General features: G+C 39.2%; 1 protein-coding gene across 1 annotated transcript in view; it reads left to right on the plus strand.

The window, feature by feature from the left end:
* The window catches only part of galns (galactosamine (N-acetyl)-6-sulfatase), a 75,913-nt gene that overhangs the window by 23,703 nt on the left and 37,210 nt on the right, over positions 1 to 15,000 (plus strand). The window contains exons 10-11 of the mRNA XM_061974760.2: positions 13,368 to 13,510; positions 13,590 to 13,692. Coding sequence (XP_061830744.1) covers positions 13,368 to 13,510; positions 13,590 to 13,692 — 246 coding nt within the window. The remainder of the gene's footprint in view (positions 1 to 13,367; positions 13,511 to 13,589; positions 13,693 to 15,000) is intronic.

Here is a 15,000-nt window from a genome sequence, read left to right on the forward strand (position 1 = left end):
ACTCGTCGTCGCCATGGTTCTTCTGTTTCGTCTTCTTCTTGTTGTGTGTGCAGTTGTGCACTCTCCAAAAGCCGTAGATATTATAACGTGACCGGGCCGGCACGCTGTTTATATGAAGGAAAAGCGGACGTGACGACAGGCTGTCCTCACTCAGGTCCGCACGGACCTGGAGGGGGCGTGCCTTAAGTCCGGCTTGAAATCGGGAGAAATCCGGGAGAAGCACTGCAATTCAGGAGTCTCCCGGAAAATTCGTGAGGGTTGGCAAGTACGACAAAGGGAGACGCGGACTATAAGACACATGGGGTTAATGTGGAACAGGTGGAAACAATCAGGGATCAGGGATGACGTCAGACTGATGACAACAAGAAGGGCAAGTGACCTGAAACGAGAGGAGAGTTATTTTTCAAACTAAAACATGAAATTCACAAGACAAAAACCAAAGACAAGAACTCCCTCACCGCGGTGTGACGACTTCAGATTGTTTTCTTTGTTTAAAAACAGAACCATGGCATGATAACCTAAAAATAAAGACAACTTCTGATAGTTGTCTTTGTTTAGAAAAAGAACAGGCACATTTCTTTCTTTCTTTCTTTCTTTCTTTAGTTTATTTCAAACATGAACACACTTACATCATAATACATCACACAATTTCATATCATTTCATTTTACATCATGCCCGAAAAGGAGTAGGAAGAAGCAAAGCTTATTTAATCCTACCCCTTTCCCACTTCAAAGCGTTTACAAATATATAGAATCATTTACTGACCTTTTCATATAATAAAATAACATCTATGAATTAGTATACACAACAGTTTTGTAATATGTAATCAATTAATTAATTCAGTCATTATTAACATACCGAGATGAAGAATATCTTATTTTCAATAAGGTTGAAAGTATTTCTCATAATTTTTCTTCTTTGTACTCTGTAAGCACTATTATTTTGAACAACCTCTTAAACTGGATCATATCAGTACAATTGTTAACTTCTTTACTTAATCCATTCCATAATTTAATTCCACATACTGATATGCTAAAAGTTCTAAGTGTTGTACGTGCATATAAATGTTTTAAATTATTTTTTCCTCTAAGGTTATATTTCTCCTCTTTAGTTGAGAAGAATTGTTGTACATTCTTTGGTAGCAGGTTATAGTTTGCTTTGTACATCATTTTAGCTGTTTGCAATTTTACCAAATCACCGAACTTTAATATTTTTGACTTAATAAATAAAGGGTTTGTATGTTCTCTATATCCAACATTCTGAGAGGAGGTATGGGACCGGTACTTTTTCGAGGCGGCATAGTACCGAATATGATTCATTAGTACCGCGGTACTATACCAACCCTAGTCCCTAAACATTAACATAATTCTCAGTTCACTGTAAACCGCATTAAGTGTCCAGAAAGTCTATATCAGAACTGGGCAAATTAAGGCTCAGGGGCCACATGCGGCCCGTTGAGCTTTTCAATCTGGCCCTTCAGACGTTCCCAAAAAAATGTTTTTATAGATCTTTAAGACAGAAACTGTAGCTGCCGTTATGATGTGCAGTCATGTTTTCTAATGACCGTAAGTCTTGAACTATACAAAGTATTTCAATGGTTGGAGTCTGCGCTTATGGATGATATACCAGTTACTATGGTAATCTAATTAGTTACTATGGTCATCTAATTAGTTACGATGGTAATCTACGTCACAGCAGCTCAGACGAGGCACCAAGCAGTGTGGGCGGGAAGTGTTTCCACAGACGCGGAAGGAGATTTTCACAACAAAGTTCTAAAGCTTAGTGATATATAGAATAGAATAGAAAGTACTTTATTGATCCCTGGGGGAAATTCAGCAAATATCAGATTGTAGCATACCTGCCAACTACTCCGGTTTTCCCGTAATTAGTACGGTTTTCATCAACCTATTCCGGGTTACGGTTGCAGTGATAAAAAATACGGTTTTTCATTAATTAAAAAAAAATATTTAAAAAAAAGTTTTATTCACGAAATCGCATAACAACAATGACAATCGACACTGCTTCCCGTAACTTCCTATCGAGCCATTCCGAATGCCATGCACGAGGCTATTTATAGCACCGCTGCCAAGCACGAGGCACCAGTTGTATGGCGTCACATTAGTGCCAAAAATCCGAGCGCATAAAAACTGTTATCGCGCGCTGATTCTCCACTTCGTGCGCGCGCGCGACACCATTTTGCGCAGAAAGGCACCGCGCGCGGTGCCTTTCTGCGCGCTCTCTGTGTACTCCTGGCATCTCTCCTCGCGCTGTCATGTTTCTTTTTGGCACTTTGGGGGCGGGTATGCTTAAACGGCCCCTCCTTTCTGATTGGTCAGGCGAAAAACGCTGAAAAATGCTCAGAGCCAATCAGAAGTATAGCAGGGCGGGTCATCGTCAATATGTATCAAGATTTACGGAGGAAGAAGTGGATAAAAAAATGTCGCGCGCTGATGAAGGTTATTTCATACCACATAAACACAATACAGGGTAATACAAAATGTGACCCAAATAAATAATAAGACAACAAACACCATAATCACATCTTTCAGCCAAAACTGGTCCACCAGCAATAACATCCAACCATAACATTATTTTATATTTTCACTTCTTCTTGAACATTTGTTTTCTAATTTATGGAATTTCTTTTGATTCAGCCATAAAATTAATGAAATAATCTTTGAATTTTGTTTTTAAAATGTTAAAAATAGCTTTTAATAATGTATTCTGAAACAGTTTAAAATAATCAGAGAACTGACTAACACTGACCCTACACAACTATGTTGCACAATTAAGTCATTTTTTTTTTAAAGCGAAAGAGGTAATTTCAACAGGTACAGCATCCTATGTCATATCTACATGTAATAAGATTTGTAACAAGGCAAACCGTTTGTAAATTGGTCGAAAATCGAGCTAGTTATGGTAAATTAATTAGTACATGTACCATTGACATCAATGTAATGATTGAGGCTAGATGTCCGAGGTAAGATGGCTACAACGTTGCTACACTGGAGAATGATTGGTCATATGAAAAATGCTCACAGCCAATCAGAAAGGAGGGGCCGTCTAAGCATACGCGCCCCCAAAGTGCCAAAAAGAAACATGACAGCGCGAGGAGAGATGCCAGGAGTACACAGAGAGCGCGCAGAAAGGCGTCGCGCGCGCGCAAAATGGTGTCGCGCGCGCGCACGAAGTGGAGAATCAGCGCGCGATAACAGTTTTTATGCGCTCGGATTTTTGGCACTAATGTGACGCCATACAGTTGCCATTGTTTCCAAACGAGCGAACGATCATGGAATCAGCCGGAGAAAAATCGCAAACGAGTCTTAAACCGAAAAGAAAACTGCAGTCATTCCGTGAAGAATATTCAAAAGCCTATCCGGGAATAATTATCCGTTCCAAAAAGGGTGAAAACTACGCGAATTGCACCTTGTGCAGACAAGATTTTTCGATCGCACACGGAGGAATTAGCGATGTAAAAGACCACGTTGGGACAAAAAAACACAAGTCTAATGCCGTTGCTAGCGATACAAGTGGAAAACTTTCAACGTTTTTCGTCGCCCAAACAGTGATGGTTTTAGCAACATTTTAACCTGTCTGAATGCTAATAATCATTTTGCGTCGAGCCCCCCTGAACCCCCCACCAGGACTTTGTCCTGGACCTACCGGGGCCTGCGGCCCCTGGACCCTGGCTACTAGGTTTTTCTGATTTCAAAAGTTGGCAGGTATGTTGTAGGTGGGTTTTTTTGTACCCTTTGCATTCATTTCACTGTTTGTTGCATTTTTGTTGCGTTTCACTTGATTGTACAATATGTTGATCAAAAGGGGTGTGACGTTCATATTTAGTCAATATTCAGTGTTTTATCGTTCATAGAAAAATTTGAAATTCCATTCCGTTTTTTAAGGCGGTCTGTCATAAGGTTTTTAGCATTCAATCAGACATTATTGTGAGGTTTTGTATTAGCGTTCCTAAAAATAGATATACCGGCCCCCAGACACATTTTTTTCTCTAAAATGTGGCCCCCTCGAGTCAAAATAATTGCCCAGGCCTGGTCTATGTGAATCCAATCCGTTATTCAGTATCATTATTACTTGATTGGTCTGTGAGGTTTTTTTCTAGGAGGTCTAGTGGAATGAAGGGTGTTGCAAAGCAGGTGCACGGAGAACATTCCTCTCAATTCCTGGGGGGAGGCGAGGGGCCTGGGGGATGAGGGAACAAAGATGGGGAAGGCAGGTGGGCTGTCGTGTCGCGCAGCATCACAATGCCTTTTTTTGTGGCACTTTATCAGACCGCGGACAGAGAGCGCCCTCCGATAACCGGCAACGGGCGCGCAGAGAAAAGAAAGCGAAAGGAAACGCGTCGTTAACATGGAATGATGAGTCAAAGGAGAACAAAGGGTTTGAAGAAAGGATGGAGTTCAGTGCGGAATGCAAACGAGTCCGAGCTAATAAAGAAAGGTAACAAGAGCGACTTGTGGGGTAAATTCTCTGTCATAAACTTTTTAGTGTTTGCTCGTGCAGGGAATTACAAGCTCAGTTTGGCTTCTTATTGTTTCCCTTTTTACTGTGTGTGTGTGTGTGTGTGTGTGTGTGTGTGTGTGTGTGTGTGTGTGTGTGTGTGTGTGTGTGTGTGTGTGTGTGTGTGTGTGTGTGTGTGTGTGTGTGTGTGTGTGTGTGTGTGTGTGTGTTCTGGTATTTCTACCCTTCTTGAGACATCAACAAGGAAAAGTACCAAAAATCATGGTCCCAATACTGAAAACCATTGCATCTAATAGAGAGCCAAATACTAGAGTCCGTGAACATTGCTCCAAAGTCAGGATTTTTTGTTGATTTAATGTGCATACAAAAGTAAACATTGACAGGGGCAAAGGCAGCAATACATGATAAAACAAGACGGCAGCTAAAGAAGGACTTCACTATTCATCCCCGAAAAAACCCGCTAGGTGAACAGCTGATTTTAAGACGTCCGGTGCTGACGTAAGACAACCCGGGTCCCATATGTGACCATAGGATGAACAAATACACTACGGTACTAAGACTATAGTGGCCATTAACAGTTAGCTTCTACAGCTGGGTTGCCCAAAGTGTGGCACAGGGGCCATCTGTGGTCCATGACTCGTTTGTCATCGGCCTTAAGCATATTATCCATCCATTTTCTACCGCTTATTCCCTTTGGGTACAAAAAACAAAACATTTAGAATATCATTTGCACCCCTGGTTGTGAAATCTATCAAAATTAGGGTGGTTCCAAAAAGGAGGGCTTTTTCAAATTGACTGTGTGTTGGTTTTAAAAGTGCTCCCCCTCTGGTCAACATATGAAATAACAAGTGAGTGTAAAAATGTTAAGTGCTCCCCCTCTGGTCAACATATGTAATAACAAGTGAATGAAAGAAATTGAAATGTGCCCCCTTTGGCCAAAATTAATTTAAAAAAAATTATAAGTATGAATATAGAGACATACTGTAATGACTTGAAGTAAATAATGACGATTAAAAACCAATTACAAACAAAAAAAATTTTTTTTTAAATTACCTTTTTTATATTTGCATTGTATGTATATATTATTAATGTTGTAAATACAAATCTTTATATATCTAGAAAGGGTGGTCCTAAAGATGTAGGCATTTTTGGGAGGTCTCAAGAAGGTACAAAATACAAGATTGTGCGTGTGTGTGTGTGTTTTCTTGTATTTCTACCCTTCTTGAGACATCAAGAAGGAAAAGTACCTTCCATATGAGGAGGTCTGAACAAGTTAGGACATAAATCATGGTCCCAATACTGAAAACTATTGCATCTAATAGAGAGTGGTGAAATCTATCAACATTAGGGTGGTCCCAAAAAGGAGGAATTTTTCAAATTGACTGTTTCGGTTTTAAAAGTGCTCCCCCTCTGGCCAACATATGAAATAACAAGTGTGTGTAAAAAATTTGAAATGCGCCCCCTTTTGCCAAAATAAAAATAAATACACATTTAAAAAAAAAAAATATAGAGACAAACTGTAATAACGTGAAGTTAATAATGAAGATTAAAAACCAATTACAAACAAAAAAATTAAAAATAAGTAAAAGTATTTTTCTCACAATGTGTCGACTTCTTTCTTATAACATTGGGAACAATTTCTCATATTCTTTGTTTCTGTAATATTGCAATATTTTCTAATAATTATTACTTTTGTATGTAAAATCATTACTTTTTCATGCAAAACGGTGACATTTGTCTTATAAAATTCAGACTTTTATCACAATGTTGCCAAATTTTTTTTGTTGTTCTTGTAAAATAGTGACATTTCCTGAGTAAAATTCAGATTATTATTATAATATTGCCAACAATTTTAAGTTTTCTCATAAAATAGCCACTTTTGTCGAGTAAAATTACGACTCTTTTCATAAAATTGCCAACATTTTAAGAGTTTCTAGTGAAATTGCGACTGGAATTGAGTAAAATTCCAACTTTTATCATAATATTGCACAAATGTTCAGTTTTTCTTGTAAAATTTTGACTTGCGTTGAGTAAAATTACGACTTTTATTATAACACTAGAGGTAGGCCTTTTTCGGAGGTCTCAAGAAGGTAACAAATACAAGTGTGTGTGTGTGTGTGTGTGTGTGTGTGTGTGTGTGTGTGTGTGTGTGTGTGTGTGTGTGTGTGTGTGTGTGTGTGTGTGTGTGTGTAAAAACACACAAATTAAAAGGCAAGTTAAGAACTAAATCTGTGTGAGAGTGTCGGGACGTGGATCATGGAATGCATTGCACCCACTAGTTGTGGCTGTGGAAAAAAAAGTGAATTAATTTTAGAGAGAGTGTGTGTGTGTGTGTGTGTGTGTGTGTGTGTGTGTGTGTGTGTGTGTGTGTGTGTGTGTGTGTGGATAGGAGCACAGCAGCACATGACCGCGCAGCTGCAGAGGCCTGATAGCACTATCTGATTGTGAGCGTGCCGTCTCCCTCCAAGGCTCGCTCAGGAGAGAATGGAACGGAAGATCAAGGATGACAGCGGAAAAATGGCATTTTATCTGAAAATAGTTCAAAGTTTATAAATAAAATAAAGCTTTCTCGCCGAGACTGGGCGAGGGAGATAAAACCGCAGCTCGCTCCGGCTGCAGACGCTTTCTCGCCCGGGCCGTGTCCTCTGCCTACTTCCTCTTCCCTTTTCTTCGCTCGATCCGTTCCCTTCCTCCCCTCCAAAAAAAAAAAAAAAAAAACTCATTTAAAAAGAGATGCGTTTTATACACAAAAGCTGCAAGCAGAGATTAGGTGCAGTGAAGAAATGCACCTCTTCTCCTCCCCTGTGTACGCACATGGACACTATCAGCACTATACGTGTTCACTTTCATGATAAAATCCAGCATAAAAGAGGACAGTTTTGGTCATTCTCGAGTGCAGGATGGTCCGTTCTCCATTTGTTTTTCCACCGCTGGCTCTGAGGCGGTGAATTGTGGCGCCGCAGTGACATTATAGTTAGTGCTCGCCTGTAATTGTGTTTCTATTAATAGCAGCGTTTGTTTTATAAATTGGATTGTAGCGTGACATCACCATTTCATACCACAGTGGAACCTCTAATGCGGAACGCAGAAGGTTCCCATGTTCCCCATAGCAAATAACAATAATAAGAAATGATAGTAAAGTACATCACATTTAAATCAACATTATTAACTGTAAGTAACTCTTCACGTCATGAGTTCAAACCCCGGCCGAGTCATACCAAAGACTATAAAAATGGGACCCATTACCTCATACTTGCCAACCTTGAGGCCTCCGATTTCAGGGGGTGGGGGGTGGGGTGGGGGCGTGGTCGGGGTGGGGCGGGGTGGTGGTTGGGGGCGGGGCTAAGAGGGGCGGAGTATATTAACAGTTAGGATTCACCAAGTCAAGTATTTCATATATATATATATATATATATATATACAGTATATATATATAAGAAATACTTGACTTTCAGTGAATTCTAGCTATATATATATTTATTTTATTATATATATATATATATATATATATATATATATATATATATATATATATATATATATATATATATATATATATATATATATATAAAAGAAATACTTGAATTTCAGTGTTCATTTATTTACACATATACACACACATAACACTAATCTACTCATTGTTGAGTTAAGGGTTGAATTGTCCATCCTTGTTCTATTCTCTGTCACTATTTTTCCAACCATGCTGAACACCAGGTACCCAGAAAGGTTTCGAGTACCACCAAAAAAACTGAATCTCTGAAGACAGTATAAAAATCTGTGTTAAAGGTGTACAAATACTGTTTGTATAATAAGCATGTTATTTTTTTTTTACAAATGAGGGTTAAGAGTTCAGTACTAAAAAAAAAAAGAAAAGAATGTGGCTTAAGTACAGTTTTTTAATTGAGCTGCTGCATTTTTTGGTTGGGTTGTTTATTTATTTTGAGTAACTTCTATACATTTCTAAAAGGGGAGGAATGTAATAGTGATCTATGTTTGTCTGTTGCCATCTCCTGGTGAATGTTGGCTATAGCGTACTGGGGTTACTTTTTGGTTGGCCAACGATTTACGTGGTGTTGCCTGACGTCACACAGGTCCGCATGGAGCTGGAGGGGGCGTGGCTTCCAGCTCCGCCTGAATTTCGGGAGATTTTCGGGAGAAAATGTGTCCCGGGAGGTTTTCGGGAGAGGCGCTGAATTTCGGGAGTCTCCCGGAAAATCCGGGAGGGTTGGCAAGTATGCATTACCTCCATGCTTGGCACTCAGCATCAAGGGTTGGAATTGGGGGTTAAATCACTAAAAATTATTCCCGGGCGCGGCCACCGCTGCTGCCCACTGCTCCCCTCACCTCCCAGGGGGTGATCAAGGGTGATGGGTCAAATGCAGAGAATAATTTCGCCACACCTAGTGTGTGTGTGACAATCATTGGTACTTTAACTTTAACTTAACCTGTTATACAAGTAGACAAAAATAAAGACTGTCAAACTATCAAAATATTTCATCGTGATTAATCACACTTAGTCCCTAGTTAACTTGTAATTATTCATGATTAATCACATATAGAAGTTTTTTTTTAAATCTTTAATAAGTGTACCTGAGGCAAGTCAAGGCACGGCAAGTGCTCCTCAGAAAATTACAAGAGGGCAAAATTAGAAATAAAATAATCTGTTCGGTACGACCCAGGCCTCTTTCGTGTGTGGATATAAGTCGTCTTAAATGTCTTTTGCTCTCTTTATCCCTCGCCGTTGTTTTTCTTTTAGCCATCTCTCTCCACCGCCACCCTCCGCTGTTCACCGCCACACGGGTCACGGCATCCACAGCATGACTCATAGCACCGCTCTCATGTTTGCTCTAGTAGTCATATAGAAACAATGTCCGCGTATTTTATGTTCAAGGCATTTCATGCGGTCTGGTTTTTGTAATTTTTTATTAGTTAAACTCATTAAAGCAAATCATCGAAGCAAGAAAATAAAAACCTATTATTTTTCCATTCTAATTATTGAATTTATTCATAATCATTTATCAATGTACAGTCGTGGTCAAAAGTTTACATACACTTGTAAAGAACATAATGTCATGGCTGTCTTGAGTTTCCAATCATTTCTACAACTCTTATTTTATTGTGATAGAGTGATTGGAGCACATACTTGTTGGTCACAAAAAAACATTCATGAAGTTTGTCTCATTTATAAATTTATTATGGGTCTACTGAAAATGTGAGCAAATGTGCTGGGTCAAAAGTATACATACAACAATGTTAATATTTGCTTACATGTCCCTTGGCAGGTTTCACTGCAATAAGGCGCTTTTGGTAGCCATCCACAAGCTTCTGGTTGAGTTTTTGACCACTCCTCTTGACAAAATTGGTGCAGTTCAGCTAAATTTGTTGATTGTCTGACATGGACTTGTTTCTTCAGCATTGTCCACACGTTTAAGTCAGGACTTTGCGAAGGCCATTCTAAAACCTTAATTCTAGCCTGATTTAGCCATTCCTTTACCACTTTTGACGTGTTTTTGGGGTCATTGTCCTGTTGGAACACCCAACTGCGCCCAACCTCCGGGCTGATGATTTTAGGTTGTCGTGAAGAATTTGGAGGTAATCCTCCTTTTTCATCGTCCCATTTACTCTCTGTAAAGCACCAGTTTCATTGGCAGCAAAACAGGCCCATAGCCTAATACTACCACCACCATGCTTGACGGTAGGAATTGGTGGTCCTGCGATTAAAGGCCTCACATTTTGTCCTCCAAACATATTGCTGGGTATTGTGGCCAACAGTGACGTGCGGTGAGGTTGATGGCTGGTGAGGCACTGACTTCATCACAGTCGGATTTACAAACATATGAACCCTAAAAAGTATCTTATTCACCATTTGATTGGCAGCAGTTAACGGGTTATGTTTAAAAGCTCATACCAGCATTCTTCCCTGCTTGGCACTCAGCATCAAGGCTTGGAATTGGGGGTTATTAAATCACCAAAAATTATTCCCGGGCGCGGCGCCGCTGCTGCCCACTGCTCCCCTCACCTCCCAGGGGGTGATCAAGGGGATGGGTCAAATGCAGAGGACAAATTTCATTACACCTAGTGTGTGTGTGACAATCATTGGTACTTTAACTTAACTTTAACTTTACACATACAAACTGTAGCACACAAAAAAGCACATTTAATTAAAAAAAACGTTATTATGGTCTTACCTTTACTTAGAAATTAAGTCCATGCGCCGCAACTAAAGCCCTCACTTAAACTTTCCACGTGCAAGATTGAATCTATTTAAAAACGTGTAACCGAGGGTTTATAAATGTCGCCTATACTGTATGAAACTACAAAATAACAAACACGGAGGCTCCAGTTTACACGAGGACCACTTTATTTACCTTCTTTCAAAAACCTCCGCAACGTGACATCACTTCCGCTCTTAGCGCCTTCAAAATAAGAGCTCAAGGCATATACTGTATAACAGCGCATAACAGGAATTTAACATCACAAAGAGGAAAGCCCATGAAAATAGGTTACAAAAGTTATTTAATAAGAAGCCAAAAAGTGCAAAAACAATAATGTTCGTGTTGGAGGAGTTGTGAATTAGGTACACCTGCAGTCTACAGGTGTATCTAATGTTGTGTCCCTGCAGTCATTCACAACTCCTCCAACATTATTGTTTTTGCACTTTTTGGCTTCTTATGAAATAATTTTTAAAAATAGATTCAATCTTGCACGTGGAAAGTTTAAGTGTGGGCTTTAGTTGATATAACAATTCTACGGCGGGGGTGCAGGAGGCGAGCCTCAGCCAGTGCGTCTTTTGCAGCCGTTTTATGATCGCTCAGCACAAGAAATACTTTACACACAGTTATTGACAAAATACACTGTACATTATATACCTCAGCTAACTAAATTATGGAAATGTATAATATAGTTCATATGGCAATACAGTCTCACTGCACAGCAGGCCAGCAGTTAGCCGAGTCATTGCGCAATCCATGTTGCGGCACTGAGTGACGTGCCTCAACTGGCTGCTGTTCACCGCACCGTCTCTTCTCAGTATTTGAACGGCAAATGTGAAAATTCAGCGATTTTGAATAAAAATAATCTAAAACTGGTGAAGTTAAATGGAAAATAACTTTATAGTATAATCACTGGATACATATAACAATTTAATTTTTTTTTTTTCTTTTTACATTTTTTTTCTTTCCATGATGGCAGGTGAGGCCCCGCCTCACCTGCCTCTAGTGACTGCACGTCACTGGTGGCCAAACAGCTCAATTTCTGTTTCATTCATAAGAGTTGTAGAAATGATTGGAAACAGCCATGACATTATGTTCTTTACAACTTTTGACCACAACTGTATTTGATCAATTTAATTGATAAAATATTTCAGCCGTAAGCTGGGATAGATAATGGATCAATGGATGGACTTGTTTGAGTGTTAATACTTAAATTGTATCAACATTTTTTTAGTTCAAGTAGTCAAACAAAATTGTCTTCCTTAGATTTATTGTAAAGCTCGAACAGTCCAACAAATTCACAGGTCACACACATAGCAAGTTTTTTTTTTTAAGTGTGCCCTGAGGAAGGAGCACATTGATCTTTTACACTGAACAATGGGTGGCAGAGTGGGAGTAAGCACAGTTTGGAAGGAGTTGAGTTTGAGTTTATTTGGAACATGCATGCATACAACATGATACATCACAATTTCCAGTTTCTCTATTCAACATGTTCGAAAAGGAGTAGGAAGAAGCAGAGCTTATTTAGTGCTACCCCTTTTCCTTTACATAGCAGTTGCGAAAACTTTTGTTCACTTCCTGTTCTCAATTTATTCACAATATACTCCATAAGTAATAACAATACAAATAAATAAATAATAATTGGTGAAGTAAGTTACATTTCATACGGTGAGATCAGTAACATTATTTTAAAATGAATAGATGGATGAAATAAATTCAGAATGTTCATCATGGTTCTTCTTCTTTGTACTTTGTAAACACTTTAAGTTTGAAGGGTTTCTTGAAGTGGATCATATTAGTACATTGTTTGATTGCTTTGCTTAATCCATTCCATGATTTAATTCCACATACTGATATACTGAAGGTTTTAAGTGTTGTACGTGCGTACAAATGTTTAAAATTTCATTTTTCTCTAAGATTATATTTATCCTCTTTTGTTGAGAAGAATTGTTGTATATTCTTGGGTAGCAGATTGTAGTTTGCTTTGTGTATAATTTAGCAAATTCACTATGTTGTGGAATTTCAGTATTTTCGAATCAATGAACAATGGGTTTGTATGTTCTCTATATCCGACATTATGTATTATTCTAACTGACCGTTAATGAATGAAGTGTACTTTTGTAGTTATTTCCCCATATTTCTGCACAATAACCTCAGATATGGTAACACTAGCGAGCAGTAGAGAATATGGAGTGATTTTTGGTCTAGAACATGTTTTGCTTTATTCATTATTGACCTGTTTCTTGCTACTTTATGTTGTATATTTTTTACATGAGATTTCCAGATCATTTTATCATCAATCATTATACCTAGAAATTTGGTATCATTTACTCTTTCAATTTCTTTCCCGTCTATTTGTATTTGCTTTTGACATTCCCTTCTAGTGTTACCAAAAAGCATTATTTTAGTTTTTTAGGGGGAGAGAGCATATGACACAACAACAGTTTAGACAACGGTGCACTGTTAACTGGAACGAACTTTCGACATGATCAATGAGAAGGGAGAAGAGATACTTTCCCATTGAGTCATTTTCTGGTCGGAATGTGCTTTTCAAAGTAATACTGCAGTTAATACAAAGGCACACATGTTTTCCATCACAACAATTGTATTTCAATTACTTCTAGGTTAAATTATTCTCCTTTTTTCCGTCTGAGTGTGTTCCATTTGTGCTTCCACAGGTGAGTTTCCAACTGGGCAGTGTGATGGACCTGTACACTACTAGTTTAGCGCTGGTTGGCATCAGCCCTCCTGATGATCGAGTCCTGGATGGACTGGACCTGACACCAATCCTCCTGAATACGTCCCAACCACTGCAAAACAGGTGAATCTCTAATCCTCAATAAGATTTATTCGGGACCATTGCAACCATCCATTTTTTTGTTTTTATTTATCTTTATTAGACCTATCTTCTATTACCGTGGGAATGAGCTAATGGCGGTCAGGCTTGGACAATACAAGGCCCACTACTGGACTTGGACAAACTCGTGGGATGAGTTTAAAAAGGTGAGAGAACTGCACGGTCAATACCAAAATCTTTTAGGTGGAATTCTTTCCCATTCTTGCTTGATGTACAGCTTAAGTTGTTCAACAGTCCGGGGTCTCTGTAGTTGTATTTTAGGCTTTATATTGTGCCACAAATTTTCAATGGGAGACAGACTGTTGTAACATGTGGCTTGACATAGTCTTACTGAAATAAGCAGGGGCGTCCATGATAACGTTGCTTAGATGGCAACATATGTTGCTCCAAAATCTGTATGTACCTTTCAGCATTAATGGTGCCTTCACAGATGTGTAAGTTACCCATGCCTTGGGCACTAATACACCCCCATACCATCACAGATGCTGGCTTTTCAACTTTGCGCCTATAACAGTCCGGATGGTTCTTCTCCTCTTTGGATCCGGAGGACACGACGTCCACAGTTTCCAAAAACAATTTGAAATGTGGACTCGTCAGACCACAGAACACTTTTCCACTTTGCATCAGTCCATCTTAGATGAGCTCAGGCCCAGCAAAGCCTGCAGCATTTCTGGGTGTTGTTGATAAATGGCTTTTGCTTTGCATAGTAGAGTTTTAACTTGCACTTACAGATGTAGCGACAATCTGTCGTTACTTACAGTGGTTTTCTTAAGTGTTCCTGAGCCCATGTGGTGATATCTTTTACACACCGATGTCGCGATCGAATGCATTCAATGTTGCGTGCAGTGATTTCTCCAGATTCCCTGAACATTTTGATGATATTATGGACCGTAGATGGTGAAATCCCTAAATTTGTTTCAATAGCTGGTTGAAAAATGTTGTTCTTAAACTGTTCGACAATTTGCTCACGCATTTGTTCACAAAGTGGTGACCCTCGCCCCATCCTTGTTTGTGAATGACTGAGCATTTCATGAAACCCCCCCATGGGTTTGCTGGTTTCCTCTCAATCTTAATTCTTTATTTTCGATATTTTGTGCCGATTCATGCTTCTAACTTAGTGAAAACAAGGGAAAGGTCCGTACAAGCATGCTTGGATGAGTTTAGTTTAGTGTGGAAATTGTTTAAGAGCTCTGACCTCAACTCCTTCAAACACCTTTGGGAAGACCGGGACCAGAGATAGCGATTCCAACAATACTAACCTCAGTCCCAATATGTCCAAGAGAACATTTAGGAGGGAGGAGTCCACGCAGATTCTTTAATACTGATGCTGTGTAAAATATTGAGATTAAAAATGTATTAAGTACAAACATTAGCAATACCAGCGCAGGAGAGAAAACCTAGCTGTCTGAAGGTCGGAGCAACCTTTAAAATGGTCGCCCTCCTCGCATGCCTTG

Source organism: Nerophis lumbriciformis, linkage group LG15 (assembly GCF_033978685.3).
Source record: "Nerophis lumbriciformis linkage group LG15, RoL_Nlum_v2.1, whole genome shotgun sequence".
In the NCBI taxonomy this organism is placed as follows: Eukaryota; Metazoa; Chordata; class Actinopteri; order Syngnathiformes; family Syngnathidae; genus Nerophis; species Nerophis lumbriciformis.